General features: G+C 31.7%; 1 protein-coding gene across 2 annotated transcripts; it reads left to right on the top strand.

Moving 5' to 3' along the window:
* Positions 1-593: 593 nt before the first annotated feature.
* LOC124357248 (luciferin sulfotransferase-like) lies at positions 594-17,133 on the top strand. Of its 2 annotated transcripts, none has more exons than XM_046808806.1 (7): positions 594-953; positions 1,946-2,160; positions 11,408-11,507; positions 14,290-14,434; positions 14,782-14,902; positions 15,479-15,573; positions 16,066-17,133. In XM_046808806.1, exons 2-7 carry the CDS (start codon positions 1,950-1,952, stop codon positions 16,342-16,344), a joined length of 951 nt encoding a protein of 316 aa, XP_046664762.1. In that variant the 5' UTR covers positions 594-953; positions 1,946-1,949; the 3' UTR covers positions 16,345-17,133. The 2 variants fall into 2 exon arrangements, with proteins under 2 accessions (XP_046664762.1, XP_046664763.1); XM_046808807.1 differs by lacking the exon at positions 594-953 and adding an exon at positions 970-1,007.
* The last annotated feature ends 423 nt before the right edge of the window (positions 17,134-17,556 follow it).

The following is a 17,556-nucleotide window of genomic DNA, read 5'->3' as shown; positions in this document are numbered from 1 at the left end:
TGGATCATTGTTTGGTCAAACGAGTCAAAAACATGTTAACATTCCAGAATTAAAGTGTCATAATATACAAATCAATTATGTTATCAATTATCTACCAGAAAAACAATAGAGCACATGTATAAATTCAACATTACAGTGCTATTAATTAATGCATACGATTGCTTGATTATATTAACAATTATAAATAACATCTAAACGAAGAAATAAAACTACTTTCAATAAGTACATTTATAAACCTACTATATAAATACGAATAACAAGAGAGAACGGCTCTCATTCGAATTGATGTTATACGAGAGGGCGTTCCATAACCGACATGCCATTACATGAAATTACTAAATGATTTATTAAACACCAAAGTCCTGTGCTGGGACTTTCGCAAAATGTACGACCATGAGAATTTGTGAAGATCTTTGTTCTTGTAGTTTTAAAATATTAGACTATATTTAGTATGGTGTGACATGATGCTTTCGCTACATTGCGAACAAAAGCTAAAGAATACATTTGAGTCTTGCAGCTTTTCGCCAAGTGCCGTGCATTAATCATTGAGTTACAGTAATGGAAGTATGGAAGTACAAGTTAGTTAGTTAAGTGTAGTTTAACATGCTTCGGTAAAAATCTGTAGTAAAGATTATTAAACATGGTGGTGACAGAAGCTAGTGCTGGTAGGAGAATTGGAAGTGATGAAGAGTATAAAGAGTAAATTAAAAATGAGAGGTCCTCTTGTTGCTTCTGCTCTAGCAGTTACTATATGACCTTTTTGGATGTAAATGGTGTGTAGTAATCCAATGTTAATAGACAGTGTTTATTTATCATTATCTTCATTTAATGACAAGATAGTCTTATATCAGTGTAGTTTATCTTTAAACAAGCTTAACAATTATAACTCGCAATTTATCTTATCAACAGACACATGAAAGGTTCGCTCTCACACATATATGCACAACTGTTAGGTAAGTGAGGAGTTGTTACAACATAACGTTGAAATTGTTTTTTAAAACTACTAAGTATGTCTGTCTATATGTTTGGAATAGTGCCTATGTTATATTTCTCTTTAAAAAATATTTAGTATATGTAATCTGTAACCTATTTCTCAAGTCACGAGTTAAAAATCCATTACAATTACTTTTAAAATTGTATTTACAATCATTTTACAAACATCAAGTTATAAATATCCTAAACAGGAGATTCTCACTTATTTGCTAGCAAAATTCTCACATATTTACTATAAATTATGAATATTGTGGTTTTCATAAGTTACAAATTCACAAAATAAATAAATTATTTTTTCTACAATGTCTAGTTGTCTGATATTGTCTATATAAATTATTGTTTAGTTCCATATTTAGTTATGTTTATTGGATTAATTTATTTGAGGTATTGAGAATTAACTACTAAGGCCTATGTTTGAAGAGATAATACCTACAGCTGGATAAAAACATTATAATTGTTTAATAAATTTTGTTTAAATGCACTAAAACAATATAAAATTATTTCTTGAAGTTTACGAAAATAATTATGTAGTAATTATATGTTTTAGATGAATTTTCAGTACTATATAAAAAAGAATTTTCAGTACCGTAAAGCTCGCAAATAGCTAAAGGTAATATACCAGTAAGTTTTGCATCAAAATGGTAAAACAATCTAAGATATCTCGTTAAAACTACATTTCTGTTTTATATGTCAACCATTCTGATTTGCTTGTGTTGAAACGTTAATTTATACAGCATAATCCTTTCATACATATATACTCGTAATAAGGAGAACCGAGTTGTAAAAGAATCATAACCAATGATTTCATTAAATCATTAAATAGAATAGTAATGTGTTATTATTTATTTTTAACGTATAACGTATTTAACGGTAGTACTACACTACTAAAACTTTCGTGGCATTAAATTGAGTATGGATCATTCCTAAGAATATTATATGGGTTTAAAACTAGGAAAATGGATGACGTTGAACTTCGGTTTGAGCCAATGACGGATGAGCTAAGTGTGCAGCTACGGATGTTCTGCCAGGATTCGATGCCTGCCGGTGAGGTAAGAGTCTATCCCACCGGCTCAGTCCTTACCAAGGCTTACCAAGATTATGCTCAGCAGATTCTGGATATGGAAGTGAGGCACGATGATATCTGGGTAGTCTCTTTCCCTAAATGTGGTGAGTACAATTAATCTGTATGAAATTGTGCACGTACGCTTTTTTATAAAATACTTTTTTATTACAATACCATTCGCCTTTCTCTGGGAATTTATAGTTTAAATTCCTCAATAATGTTTGAGTAATTAACATTCACGGCAAGTTCTTGTTCAATGAACAGCAGCATAAACAAATCTCTTGCGCCATTGTTGTTCTAAGCTTTGTTTTAATAATGCTTGGATAAGAAAAGCTTCTCTCCGATGCAATATTTGTGACAGTTTCAACACTGCGTAAAGCTCGGAGAACTTGTTACCAAGACTGTCAATACTAAGCTACTCAAACCACTTATTCAAGGCTGTCCTTGTCGTACCCTATCAAATACAATTATAAATTTCATTACATTTTATATTTGCTGTAAGGATTAGTATATGACCGAGTCATCAACAATTTATATCCATTGAAAAGCCTGAACACATAACTTTATGTAAGTAATTACAAAATTAATTTTTGTATTTATACTTGATAACAAAATTATCTTCTAAATTTAAAAATCTGGACAATCTTTTACATTACATTTTGCCCCTTTACCGAACCCTTTATCTGTTGAGGGCTTAGGTAAGAAACCAACATAATAGTATTTTATAAAACAACTGTCCAGTTTTATATTTTAGAATATGAGTATGCCATCGAGTATAAATCATTATTAACCACATCTTTTGATATTTTATTTCGAAAAATTTAAGAATTTTAATTATTGTTAAGTCTACCTTTGGGAAGAGTTCCTCTGTCGTACGTCTTATAGCTCTGTATTACTTGTTCTCCTCGGATGCAATGCAGGTCAACATGAAGTTTTATAAAACTGTTTTCAATTCGTCCTCATCAGCTTCCAACTTGATAAGTTTCCTTACTGTTCGTCTATATCCATTATTAGAGACTCGATGAAAGGGTAAAATGTCAAACATCTGTCCTGGCCTTCTTCAGTTTCAAAGTAGTGAAAGTTTTGGACAGTCTCATCAATTAATACGTGAAGACATTTTCCTTTTTCTCAAAGCAGGGACCTCTAAATCTATCTTTTAACAAACTTCTTTTGCAGAATTAAAGATTGTGTTAAAAGAAGTTTCATTTCTCTGAGATAAAAGATATTCCCGAAGCATTTAACTTCATTCATGGCTGTCAAAAGATCAATATCCTCACTCTGAAGTGTTTACTTAAATTAAGTGTGCTTACTTTTAAAATCAGGAAGAGCCCTTAGTGAAAGATTTCCAAAACCAATACTAAATCGAAGCTTATTTAACAGTCCACGACTTTTTATTTTCACTTCAGCATTATCTGTCATAAATATGATGTCTTGTAGGGTTACGACAAGTAAAAAACATATGTTCTTAACAAACCCTATCCTACAAGCTCATCTATTTGTAGAAAGGGACTTAAACTTAGAATTAGCTTCTTTTTCTATTGTTGTAAACAAATCATGGCGTAGTGTACTCCACTCTATAAAACAATATAAGGTCTGTACAATTCCTAAGAAGTTGAAAATCATGTGGTTTTCTTTACTTGAAATATAAGCATTAACCAAGACTAGATTCAAACGATAGCCATGGCACTGTATAAACGTAATACCTTTACACATCTCCTCACACTTGGCTTGAAATCCGGTATTAAATTCAGACATTTTTGATGCACCATCAAAACTCACAGATATTACAGAAGACCAATGAGTTTTTAACCAATTTACAACGACCTTTCTTAGTTCTGAAAACTCAACTCCAAACTTTATTTGGTTAATTCTGAAAGCAAACAAATCTTTCAACAGGACAGTTATTTGCTTCATCAAAATACCTTACACCTACCAACATTTGTTAATTGTGCTCCAAATTTTAATGTTTCATGGACTATGAAAGATATCTTTATCTCTTGCCCAGCTTGTAAAATATTCCTCAAAATAATGTTGAGCACGGCTTTTATCAGGTAGTTTTGTATGTGGTTACTGGTCGTTTTTGTAACATTAAAACTTTTAACCTTTCTTTTTTTTAAATAAAAGGTGCAACGGTCACAGACAGGATTTGAACCTGCGCTATCTCTAACTCAGTCTCAAAGTCCAACGACTTACACCGCTCAAACTCCCACAAACAAAACCGATTGCTTTGAATCATCAATATTACTATTACCACTATCGAAAGATTCATCGGGTACTGGAACTTATTACAAATCTGTCCATAAAACAATTTTGATATATTAAATATTACAATCATTCTATCGGTAATTATCTCTGAGAGGAGACTTATGAAATGTACTTATAAAATGCACCCCACGCTTTTTACTCTAAATTAATTTATTCTGTTAATAACTTAAATTTTATTATAATTTTATTTTGAGGTGATTGACTATGAATGATTGTTTTGCCTTCTACTACCATAATATAAACTCTTTGTAATTAACAATTATTTTCTATTTTTTAGTTTGGTTAGCTATAAAAGCGTGTTTTTTTTAGTTTTTTAAACTATTATTTATTTTTCATTTTTTAGTTCGATGTATCAATTAGTTTCTTGTGGAAATGTGGTATTTCTTACGAATCATTCCGCAGTCTCATCATTTCATTTAAAGCTTCACTATTTCATGGGGTATTTTCTGTTAACTTAGAGCAATCAAGTTCTTCATCCGAATACCGTCTAAAGATCTTACACGACTAACAAGTGCTACATGGGCTAGTCCAGCAGCAAACAATCGCGAGCCTAGATCAAGGATGTCGAGTCGGACAGGTTTTTGCCAGCTTGGTGCGTTTCTGTCATCGGTGCCCCATTAAAGGTTCTGTCCTATTAATAGCTACCAACGGGGAAATAGCAACCTGCATCGCCTCAATATGACTCCTCGAGCTTGCACTTAAGATGTCGGCTCTGGTCCCTGGAGACTCGGAGCTTCGCAGTTCTATTTAGATTAATTATTGTCGTAAAATTCGATGGCTGGCATCCAAGCTACCAAGGAACTGTGGCTGTTTGAAACACCTTTGCCGGACTTGAGGGTTAGGTATGTGAAGTATTTAATAAACGCAATGTTAGCAAGTATATATCATTTATCATTCTTACTGATCTGTATTAAACCTATTACTTATTTGAGATATACTATTATAAAATGTTACACTCTTCTTAACTAAGTTGAATTTTTCGTATCGTAAATCATTTTATATTTTTATCATATAATTGCTATATTCTGATATATATATATATATATATATATATATATATACAGGGTGATTCATGAAGTTCTCCCCCCACTTCTACAGCACATTTTACTAGTAAAAATAATGAAAAAATGTTATATAAACATAGGTCCGAAAATGCTTCGTTAGCGAGTTACAGCTAGCGAAAGATTTCGCCTGAATTCCTGGGTAAAGAGTAAAATAAAGCCATACTGAACTTTTTGGAAAGGTTAATTAAGTAAGAAATATCGTGGATTCTTATGTATTTTTACCTGATAAAGCTAATAAAATAGGTTTCAGAACTGTACCTGTAGTAGTTTTTGAGGGATTCAGGGTTAAATGCAAAAAATTGGGGCATGAAACAATGTTTTTTTTTTAAGTTTGATGTACAATAACTTTGTTAAATTGGTAATAAAATACATAAAATCAACAAACATTAATTGTAGAGAATTTTAATTCTGAGAAAATTGATATAATCAAAGTCTAAAATAAAACAGAAATACGTACCAAAAAATCGATTTTATTCAGTATAATACATTACTAGCTGTAAAGAAATACCGTACGGTATTTAGTTAAAATAAAACAAAAACAAAATGTTTGTTCCTTAATGATGAGATAAATTGAGAAAACAAGATTAACTGTTAAATAAATTTGTTTGTAAATAAAAATATCATGTTTTATTACGTTGTATTTTTTTTAAATAAAAATTTACATCAAATGTTCGAAAATAAATGAAGCAAACATTTTCCCATTATTGTTTACTAATCATCGAAATGCAGTTTTTTGTTTTATTAATTTCTAAGTTGGTAACGCACGAATAACAGCTGATCAACAATGGTATTCTGTACTGTTACGTTAGAACTGTGTATTAGTGGTGTTTTGCAAGCTACAGCAGGAGATCGGGTTATGTGAATCGTGTTATTAAATGCAATTTTTCTGTGAGTTATAATTCGATTGTTTATTCAGCGAAAAAAATGCCTTACTTATTTACATCAGAGGAATTCGCTGATATGGTTTTTTTATTTTGGGTGTTACTGTAATGGTAAATGCTAGAGCTGCTGTAGAAGAATATGAACTACGTTACCCTAATAGGAGGATTCCAGATACCAAAACAATTTCAGGAATTTTTAGTACTCTTCGGGAAACAGGATCACAACCAAGTACTAGAACCAATATGAACGAGCTGTCCAACTTGATGATGATATTGTTATTAATGCTGTTCATCGCAGTCCAGGTGTAAGTACACGACGTATTTCTAGGCGGATAGGAGTTTCGGAGTCAACGGTGTGGAGGTCACTTAATCGAACAAATTTTATCCGTTTCATAAACAAAAGGTTTCAACATCTACAGCTAGGGGATGGTCCGCTTCGCTTGGAGTTTTGCAACTTTTTGAATATTAATAATCAACTCTACAAGCGTATTTTGTTTACGGATGAGGCACAATTCACTCGGGATGGTGTCAATAACTTGCACAATGAACACTCATGGGCAGAAGAAAATCCACATGAGGTAGTGGAACAGAACTTTCAACACCGATTTAGCGTCAATGTCTGGTGTGGCCTTTTGCACAATCGGCTGATTTGGACCTTTCATATTATCTGGACGCCTAAATGCTGAGTTCTATTTTGCATTTCCTTCAAGAAGAGTTGCCGCAGCTGTTAGAGAATGTTCCTTTACATCTCAGACAAAATTTGTACTTCCAGCATGACGGAGCACCTCCCACTTTTCACGTGCCGTTTCTGCTTACTTAAATCATCAATTTCCTGGACACTGGATTGGTCGTGGAGGGCCTCACCCTTGGCCACCAAGATCACCAGATCTATCTCCATTGGATTATTGCATCTGGGGATGGATGAAAGACATTGTATACAAGACAAAAGTGAATTCTCGTGATGAATTAATTGCCCGTATTATGGATTTTGGCTGTGCAGATACAGGGAAGTCCTGAAAAATTAAGAAACGCAACAAAAGCAATACACAAACGTGCTGCTGCAAAATGTATTGATAATGATGGCCTCATTTTTCGAACATCTATTATAAAAGGTGCGTACGGTTGACCCAACCTGATTAATTTTGCTTAAAACTAGTAATGTATTATATTATATATACATATATATATAATATAATATATAATTTAAATAAACATTGAATCGCAAAAAGTACTTGCTCCGCCGGGACTCGAACCCGGATCTCTTACTTGTCGGGTGAATGTGCTACCATTACACCACAGAGCCCTCACTTTTTCCTATTCAATTATTTTGTATTTGGCCGTATCTGTCACATATGCGTTTAAATAAGCAAACTAACATATGATCGGAAAACCTAATACCTGTAAAATTACTTTTATTTACATTAAATAGTATAAATGTCAATAGCCTTATTTAATTTCAATAAACATTGAATTGCAAAAAGTACTTGCTCCGCCGGGGCTCGAATCCGGATCTCTCACTTGCCCGGTGAATGTGCTACCATTACACCACAGAGCCCTCACTTTTTCTTTGATATATATCAAACATACACATACATAATAAAACTAATAGTTATTGTAGTTCAGACTTGAATATACCCATATTTTGGTACTTTTATTATTTAATTTATTAGCTATACGTCTTCGGTAATGTGTAAAATAACTAAACTGTATTTGTTCATCTTTATTTTATAGTAAATAAAATTGAAAATGCAAGAAAAATTTGGATTATTGTTGAAATGGAATTAGTTAAAAAACACTAAAGGCTTTGTCTGATAAAAATACTATGTATGTTTCTGTAAAGCAACAACTCAAATTTTTATTATGTAATGTATACTAAACAAAGAACATCGATGGATCGTGTACTCAGAGATCTGGCTGGCTGTCAAGGAAACCACTGGAAATGGCAGAGACTGGATGACTACTATAATATTACTATATTAAGAGAGTCAAGCACATCCGAGAATACCGAGACGAACGGAGACTTGAACGCTGGGTTAGCGCAGATGATTGAATGGAGACTTGAACGCTGGGTTAGCGCAGATCGCGCGCTAGCTCTATCACAGAAGATCTATAAAAGAATTTATTAATCCTGGCGGTCCTTATAAGGATAATGGAAAACTATGATCAAATTATTGCATTGTCATCGGTCCTTGATACGTATGCAAAGTTTCACATTAATCAGACTTCTGGAAATTGGTGAAAATTATGCTCAAAGATTCCGTTACATAGATACAACCGAAGCTAATAAAAGCGTGTTAAAAATCAACTTAGTAGCAACCTCCCCCTCCACCACCGTGCTCACGCCAGTGTTGACAATGTAGAGTTACTTAGGTTATTGATAAGTCGTACCTCCATTGACCCTAATTGCAGTTTACTTCTCGCAAAAAATTTACACTGATCTCCAAATCACTTTCACAGAACTGATAATTTATTACTTGTGTGTAATTATAGCCTCATATACAGCATTTCTACTACACAATTTAAACCTTCCAGAATCTTATTCTAGAAAATAAATTAAGACTTTCTTCCTAAAAGCCTTTGTCTAATAAGAGATTTCAACGCAGAGATATTGAAGTTCAGCAACGATGACTGTTGTATACTATTCAGATGTAAGAATTTTATTAAGTGATTGTTTCAATTAGTAACTATGCTTATTAGCATAATACTATACAAAATCTAAGAGTTAGTGTCACTTGTAAAAACGCTGAAGTATTAGTATAAAAGTATTATTCACTGGACTAAAACAATGTCAGTTTGTAAGAAATATAGCACAGCTACATCTTAATACAGAAACTATTTTTATGCCTCCAGTCAGTGGTTTGCACGTGATTTTAAGAGCCTGAAATCTTCCATCGGAAACTAACATTAACACTCTAAATCTGACTCAACAGTCTGAACATATTTTCAAGAACTTGAAATCCTCCTTAGAAACTAATACTAAAACTGTAATCTAACGAACTGGACATCACTCCAAGAACCTGATTTCAAGTAAATAGCAAATTAGGTGGCAAGCAATATTTTTATCATTGTAAACATTTACCCCTTTTGTTTATTTTCTTTCTTAGAACAAGAAGCTTATAAATTGCACCTAGTTCTATAAGGACCTTTCCACTGCTTCCAGAGTGACAGAATATTCTGGATGAGTAAGTTTGGGGGTAGGTGCTGCCTCCTATCGAGATCTGTGAGGAAGAATTGAGGGCACTAATCTCATCATGTCCCCTCAAAAGCAGGGTAAGCCAGTTCTGAACCCACTTCTCCAATCAAAGCGGCAGGCATACCCTTATTTTGAGACTAGCAAGAATCTTTGACACATAGGGAACAGACCCAACCAACTCCAACAGTCATCTCCCACAGTAGACTAGACCTATCGAATTACCCTTACACCCCAGAACCTCGACAATTGCGGTTAGTGATGTTGTTGCTCCTGGACATCCATAAGGTTGACCAAATTTAAGTGACACATCGGTTTTTTTCTGTGCCCAGTTTTAGGTTCAACTAGAATGTATAAACCAGCCAGAAGTGATCCCTGTTGGATTATCTACCCCTTACATTTAGAACACCTATTGTTATGACATTTTCTATAAAATTTTATCTCAGCTTAGTTAAAATTATTGACCCCTGTACTTGTGGGGTGGCTTAGGGTCACTTTTAAAATATAGATGTTATAATATTTCACTGTTATTATTTTACGCTTTCAATTTTTATTGTAGTACAAAATATAAATTTACAATCCGTGAAATTAAAAAAATAAAATAAATAGGTATATATTACTATTATCTGTCTCACAACATAATTTAAACTAATAATACATATTATGTTCTGGCCAACTTGTTACTGCCAATGGATACATAACAGTTTCATCAATTATGCCGTTCAATGATAATTAATATAAACAGTATATCGTAAATTCTTCAGCTGTTTCATAAATATATGTATCACACTACATTAAATCGGTTCAGTGCATCTTCAGTTGCCCATAGTTTAAAAATCAAAAATACAGTTTGGTTTATGTGAATGATGAAACAGCTAAAAGGATATTGGAATCATTTGATGTAATAGCAGCATAGAGTAATGTAAATAATTTAAAACTTTGTTATTTTACTTTTTTTGTATAATTTTACACTTATTTTACTCCAGTTAGTCTTATAATTATGTCAAATACATACTTTATACTCATTTCCATTTCAACAGTGAAGAAGTTTGAAAACTCTATTAATGGCTTGTGTTCTATGTCAAAAAAATGTGATTTCCTCTCTAACTCTCTGCTATTTATCTTGTGCCTAAGAATTGTCATACAGTGGTGAAGTCATTGATGGTGAAAAGAGTTAGAAAATTGTTTTCTTAGAATAGTTAATCTGTCAAAATTAATAAGTAAAAATGGGTAACAGAAATCACTCACTTTTTACTTCAGGGAGTAAATTTTTCTAGGAAGGCAGAGGTCTGTATGTGTTTTTTACCTTCTTCGTTATGCATTCAATACTTTTGCATTAAACCAATCCTTCCTTCGAAGAAACAGGTAATAGCATCTGATAGGTCTACAACTTAACAAACAAGAGGTTTTGAAAGAAGTTGGTGATTACAAAAATTACTGTGTTGCAAGTAATGTTTATTTCACTGCCTGTATTGATCATGCTCTTTACTAATAAACACTACATATCACTAAAGCTAGTTAAGACAATCAACAAGAATAGTTAAATCCTAATTGACCCTGTCTCTTCATTTTCCTATTTATACAGTGGTCTTGGAAACACAAGCATATCATAGAACATAAGTTTAAACAATTATGCCAATACTTTTTAATCCTAATCCCTGTTACATTACACATATTACTTTAGGACTTGGTTCACTTTTCTCTGATTTTTTAGAAAATTTAAACAACCTCCAAATGTTTAACAAAACATGATTTCTAGTAAGAGCTTAAAATATTAAATAAAAATGTTTGTTTAGTGCATTATTGTTGAGACAACATGGTTTAGGTAGTAAATAAAAATCAATCACTGTTATCATATTCGATTTCAACAGAGATACTGAAAATATCATACCTACTATACTGTATAACACAATATTTATTGTAAGTAGATTATGGTTTAATATTTTTTCAGGCACTACATGGACTCAAGAAATGGTATGGCTGTTAAAAAACAACCTTGATTATGAAAAAGCTAAATCTTCTTATTTACACCTAAGATTTCCTTTCTTAGAGTGAGTATTATAAACCACTTAGAAATTAATAAAAATAGATTACTTTACTTCTCTAATCCCTTAAATGCAGAATAAACAGTGAGAAAGACTATTTTCAATTGCACTACATAACTGGTGTACTATTTTTCTGTATATTCAAATTAGTAGGAATATTTAGGAGTATTATTAGTAGTTACAACTTTTTGGATATAATTAGATAAACGTTATGCAATAACAATCTGGGTGACGATAAATTATACTAAATAAATAGAACATGCAATACTCTCATCCCCACAGATTTGTAACCTAAGGACTTACTTATACATTACATTACTTGTAATTGTTATAAGATTGACATGTAAAACTAATTCAAACCGAAATATCCTACTAAATTCAATAATAAACTAGGTTTTCCGTTTTTATCTCAGAAATATTAGGCTAAATAGTTAATTAGGAACAAATATATTAATAATAATCCTGTCTTTTTATGTCATATGTTTTTGACTCTGGGGTTAGAAATGAGATTAGCCCATTAAAAAAGTACTTCAGCATAGGAAATTCTAAGATTAAACTATTATCATACACTATTATAATTCCTTGAGAGCATTCATTATTATTGTATAGTGATTAAAATCCTTTATGTTCCCAAGTAAAACATGAAAAGTATAAAAGTGATAAACTTATGTACAATAAAAGGCTATAAATTTCAAATCATCTGGTCAAAAACCAAATTCTTGGTTTGTGACAGTTATTGTAGCAAGTGTGACACATTAAGCTACAGATAAAAGGCTTTGTATGTCCTCCCTGGTCGCAACAGTCTGCCAGGTATTCTGTACACTTCACCTACACCAATCAGCTAACTGAAGTATCAACTACTTGACCAAGTCACGTCCAGCTTGTTACAAAAGACCGTTTATTGACACATTACAATATTCTTGTTTATTCTTGTTTAATCTACTTTTGCATACTTTTGTTCTTTAAGTTTAATAAAGGTTAATCTAAGTTGTAATAATGATTGTACTATATGAACCATTATTTGTTTTTTTTTTACTACAAACTGCTTTGTTCCACGTACACAGTAGTTAAAGCTTTAAATGTTTAAAATTGTAAACTTTATAGTAAGTTATTTTATTTTATTTTTGTTAGTATCTTTTAAGTTTTTAGTGACTTAATATGGAAATTCCAGAGAAACTAGCTATATGAACAGTATTCACTTTGATAGTATTAAAAACTTACTTTTTGTAATAATTTGGGTTTTTCACTTAACAAATTAGGGTAAATAATGACAGCTAACGTATTTGAAAACTGTATCACATAATAAAATTAATTTTAAATTTTTGTATATAAATAGGTTTATACATTCCTTTGGTCAGCAATTCAAAAACAATAATTTGCTGATTCATTTCAGTAGTAAAATATGATTACCAAAACAGTATACACATTTTTCAGTATTTCAGCATTGGGAATCGCCACACTATTAAATAAAAACAAATGATGAAACACAAACAACATACGTGAACACAAGGACACGGGATCGAAGCATTTTTTAAACAATTGATAGGCATATGGCTTGAATGTGCTGAGCTGCAGATGTTTTACTGAAGATTAAAAGCCCTATTTAATTGCTGATTATCACTATTCAGGGGCTAAAATATAAATATTGGTAGGATAGTTGATGGATACTGTAATATTAACAAACAAAAAGAACATGTTAATTCACAGCAAAAGGAGGAATTTAGAAAGATTTTAAAAAGCTCTATACAAGACCTGAAAATTTAATCACTACATTGAAAAATCACAACAATGCAGAAGAATGTAGAAAATTGTGTCTAATGAATATAGCCTTACAAAATCAGGCCTTACTAAAAGGCCTCAGAAAATAAAAGTTATCAATATTGGTTGGTGATTTTTCAGTTTGTGGACAAGACATGAAAATTAATGACAAAAAATAATATTAAAAATACATTCATAACAAATCATATAATAGATACATTTGTAATTCATTCCAGGAACTAGCCTTGGTGGTTTCAATAAATATCAGATATATTCAATATCCAATAAATGTCAAATTGGATTTACCTACAACTTACCGCCTTCAGTGAGCAAGGCTGGCCTGTACTCAGACTGGTTTCGGCTTCACAATTTTACCAGGTCGGGCCTCCCCACAAGTTCATTTCAAGAGACCGTGTCAACGATCGGCGCAGTGGCAGGACGTAACGTGCTCGGTTGAATATCTTTCCTGGGCCCACCAAAGCTGTGTATGACCCTGTAGCCGTGGTTTGGAAATTTTTATAAAATTCATAATATATCAGTTGTGTTGGCAATTATTTTGGTTAGAATCACTGTGATAATCGTGTTGTGTAAAATAGAGCTAAACTCAATTATACTCACACTAAAATCTTGTTTTCACTATTACGAAATCTACTCTGAAATTACTAGCAGCATTATAGACACCCCTAAAATAAAATGCCAAAAAAGGTTTATTATTTCTTTATCTCCCTACTCTTGTAGGCTACACTAGATTTACTTTAAAATGGTAAATTCATAAAACTTATACCGGGGAAGCAAAAATGTTTTTAGAAAGGTCAGTATGACCTGCAGTAAGAAGGAGATATACAGGAAATGAGATGGGTAGCCTAACTTTAGTATTGACCAGGACGCCAATACATTACAATGAAGAATCCATAATTGTATCAGGATAGTAATAAATTTTCAAGGCTAGTTCTCAAATCTTTCTAGAATGTTCTCACGTCTACATCGTTTCATATAATAAGATCTTAAATCCATTTCTGTTTTTTTGCAGGTTTAAACCTTTGTGTGGAGACCAACTGGCAGAAAGCAGCCCTGATTACTTCCAACAGATAAAAGAGACACCTTCACCTCGATTCATCAAGAGCCATTTACCTTTAGAACTGCTCCCAAAGCAGATATGGACAAAGAAACCTAAAGTGAGTACACTTCATAAGTTACTAACACTCTTACATGATCATCACTTTAGTAAGGAATTGAACAGTGCTATGAAAAACTAATATTAGGTCAGATCTCACCTGTTTTGCACGGTTATGTCTTACTCACAATGTCAGGTTTGATTCTACATAATTTAAAGAGGCCCAGGCAATTACCAAACATTTGTCATTTCATTTTAAATGAAAATTAGTAAAAGTAATTCAAATTCCATATTTCTCTCACCACTTTTTCTGAAAACATATGTCGCAATCAACTTAGTCACATACTATTACCGACAGCAAAGCCTGTTACGTGATACCTTGTATTAGTTAATACCAACTTTTTTTAGCTTGTATACGTGTTCAGAAACCCCAAAGATGCTGCCATATCGTACTTCCATCACTTCAAGATCTGGAACAACTACAAGGGTCCATTGGAAGTTTTTCTTGAGGGTTTTATTCAAGATAAAGGTAAATGCAAGATAAACATAGTGATATAAATGCAAAACCATTGTTTAAACTATTTTGTCTGTGAAATTAAAGTGTTCATACATGAATGCAACATACAGTTTGAACTAAACCTTTGTTTCATAATATTTTAACAGATCTTAACGAAGGTGGAGGAAATTTTAGGAGAGTTCAAAATCATTATTTAGTACTGTATAACATTGATTGATTTATTTATAATATGATATATAATATAATCATATAATATGATTTATTTATAACATAAAACGGTTAAATTTGTGTAACACAATATGAATAAACCTTTAACACTTTTTAAACTTTTATTTTTCTTAGTGTATAGGTTTTTTTTTACATATTTAATAGGTTAAATTTGTATTATTAAATACCTAAACACTGAAATAATTCTGAAAACATCAGTTTTTTGGGTAAAAATAAATTGATTAACAAATAACCTGTTTAAAAATCATTTAAAATAAAAGTAAAACAAAAATATTCATTATTATTTTAATTTTAATTTTGCTTTATTTGTACTATTACTAATTTAATGTTCTTACACTTACAAGTATTTTTGTATTTTAGCTGTTTACAGTCCATTTTGGGAACATGTGCTATCATTTTGGAAGATCAGAAATGAACCTCACATTCTCTTCAATACGTATGAGGAAATGAAAAAGGTATTGTAGAACATATTCAAAATTGCAAGATAAATTAACAAATTATAAAGGATGATAAAATGTGCAAATAAAATGAAATTTGGTTAAATATTAATAAACCTCTAAAATATGAATGGATAGTGACATACACATAGATAAGAGAAATTTTTACATTACACTTTGATATTTTCTTCATATCAATGATATCTTCTTCTAAAATATCTATAGATATCATATTAATGATATCTATAGTTATTTTATGGAGAAATTTTTATGCAAATCGATCTAGTATATATTATGATTTGGCAAAAATGAAATACAACTTTGACCTATGATACTTCTTAATAGTGACGCAGACTGACCTTCAGGTTCTACGATCCAGATTATGACGAATAATCCTCCAAGAAGGATTAATTAATAGCACATAAAATATAAATTTACATGCTGTATATTTCTCTCACAAAGTAGCTTTGTTTACCCACTCTATCAAAAGCTTAAGTGTATTTTGTGCAGGACCTACGCTCAGTAGTCAGAAGGACTACAGAGTTCCTGGAAGAGAGCTACAGCGAGGAGCAAGAGAGAATTCTAATAGAACATCTCAGCTTTCCCAATATGAGAGACAATAGGGCAGTCAATTATGCTGATGTGACGCCACAGGATAAGAACATGGCATTCATGAGGCAAGGTGAAACAGAGGCTTGGAGGAAAGAAATGAGCCCTCAGTTTGCCAAAAGATTTGAAGAATGGACTGCCAATAAGCTCAAAGGCACAGACTTCCCTTTGCCAAGTTAAATTAGGACACTTAAGTAACTCTACAGATTATTATGCAGTTTACTATATCTTGAAAATCCATAAAGGAATCAACTAAATTAACCCTAGACATTTGTATTAAATGGGATTAATGACATATATCCAATTATAGTATTAGATGTATGGATAAGAGAATTAACTCCCTGTGGCACACATTGCATTTCTAACTAATGATTATGGCCTCGTTTGGGCACAGTTGGGATATCCAGCTAATGAACATCTACCTACTCTTATGTTTGTCATAATACATAAATGTATCAACATGAGTAATAAATCATTACCAACGTTTAAACTAGGAACACTTAAGTAAGTACACATAACGTAGCTATGATAGTAAGGGTTGATTCAATTGGATTTTGAGTTTACCTACAGTTCACTATCCTTTAATTGCAGCATCTGGTATCTGACACTACAATAAAACCGGAGCTAAACTCAAAATTCAACTTGGTACATCTTTCCTTTTTATTGTCATTCATGCCATAACAACAGCAATTGTTGAAAATCCGATTTGTCTTTGTTACAATTCACTCCATTATGCCGAAATACTTACATGTTTGATTGTTTGGTGGAAGAGGTGGACTTTTGTCTTAGTAATTGTTTCATTTATTTGTTTTTTATCTACATTTGTAATGCTATCTCACTATTTCATGTTACAATTTTACTTGGTGAATTAAAATTCAGTTGTTGACATAATGTCTGTAAATAGACTGAGGAAAAATATTTACTGTAATCTCAAGGTGGTTTTTAATAAAATATTTTTCAATAAAAAAATGTTTGTTTTTATCCTATGTATACAATGTAATAATAATAATAATATAAAAATTAGCTCTAGGTCAATTTTATAGATAATATAATATAATAATTCAAAATTGTGTTGTTTCATTTGTGTACACATTTTTTTATTTAGAGATGTAAAGTACATTTAGTTCTACAAATGAATTAAAAGAAAGGCTTTAATTTTAAAATTTTTATAAGCTAAAAAATTTGGTTGTTTCTGGTATGTTTTCTCACAAATGATTTCCAAGCTAAAAATATATGTGTACTGCATTGTTTAATATCAGCAACCTTGTGTGAGTATGTATGGATATATCATAGTGAGTATATTATAAAACTTGAATAAAACACACTTATGTCAGCATGATATACTGTCACAGAGGTATATCCAAACCACATAGCCATTCAAGTCTTCCATTT

The sequence above is a fragment of the Homalodisca vitripennis genome, chromosome 3, assembly GCF_021130785.1.
Source record: "Homalodisca vitripennis isolate AUS2020 chromosome 3, UT_GWSS_2.1, whole genome shotgun sequence".
Classification (NCBI taxonomy): Eukaryota; Metazoa; Arthropoda; class Insecta; order Hemiptera; family Cicadellidae; genus Homalodisca; species Homalodisca vitripennis.
Note: the sequence above shows the minus strand (reverse complement) of the source record. Positions and strands in the feature narration are given on the sequence as shown.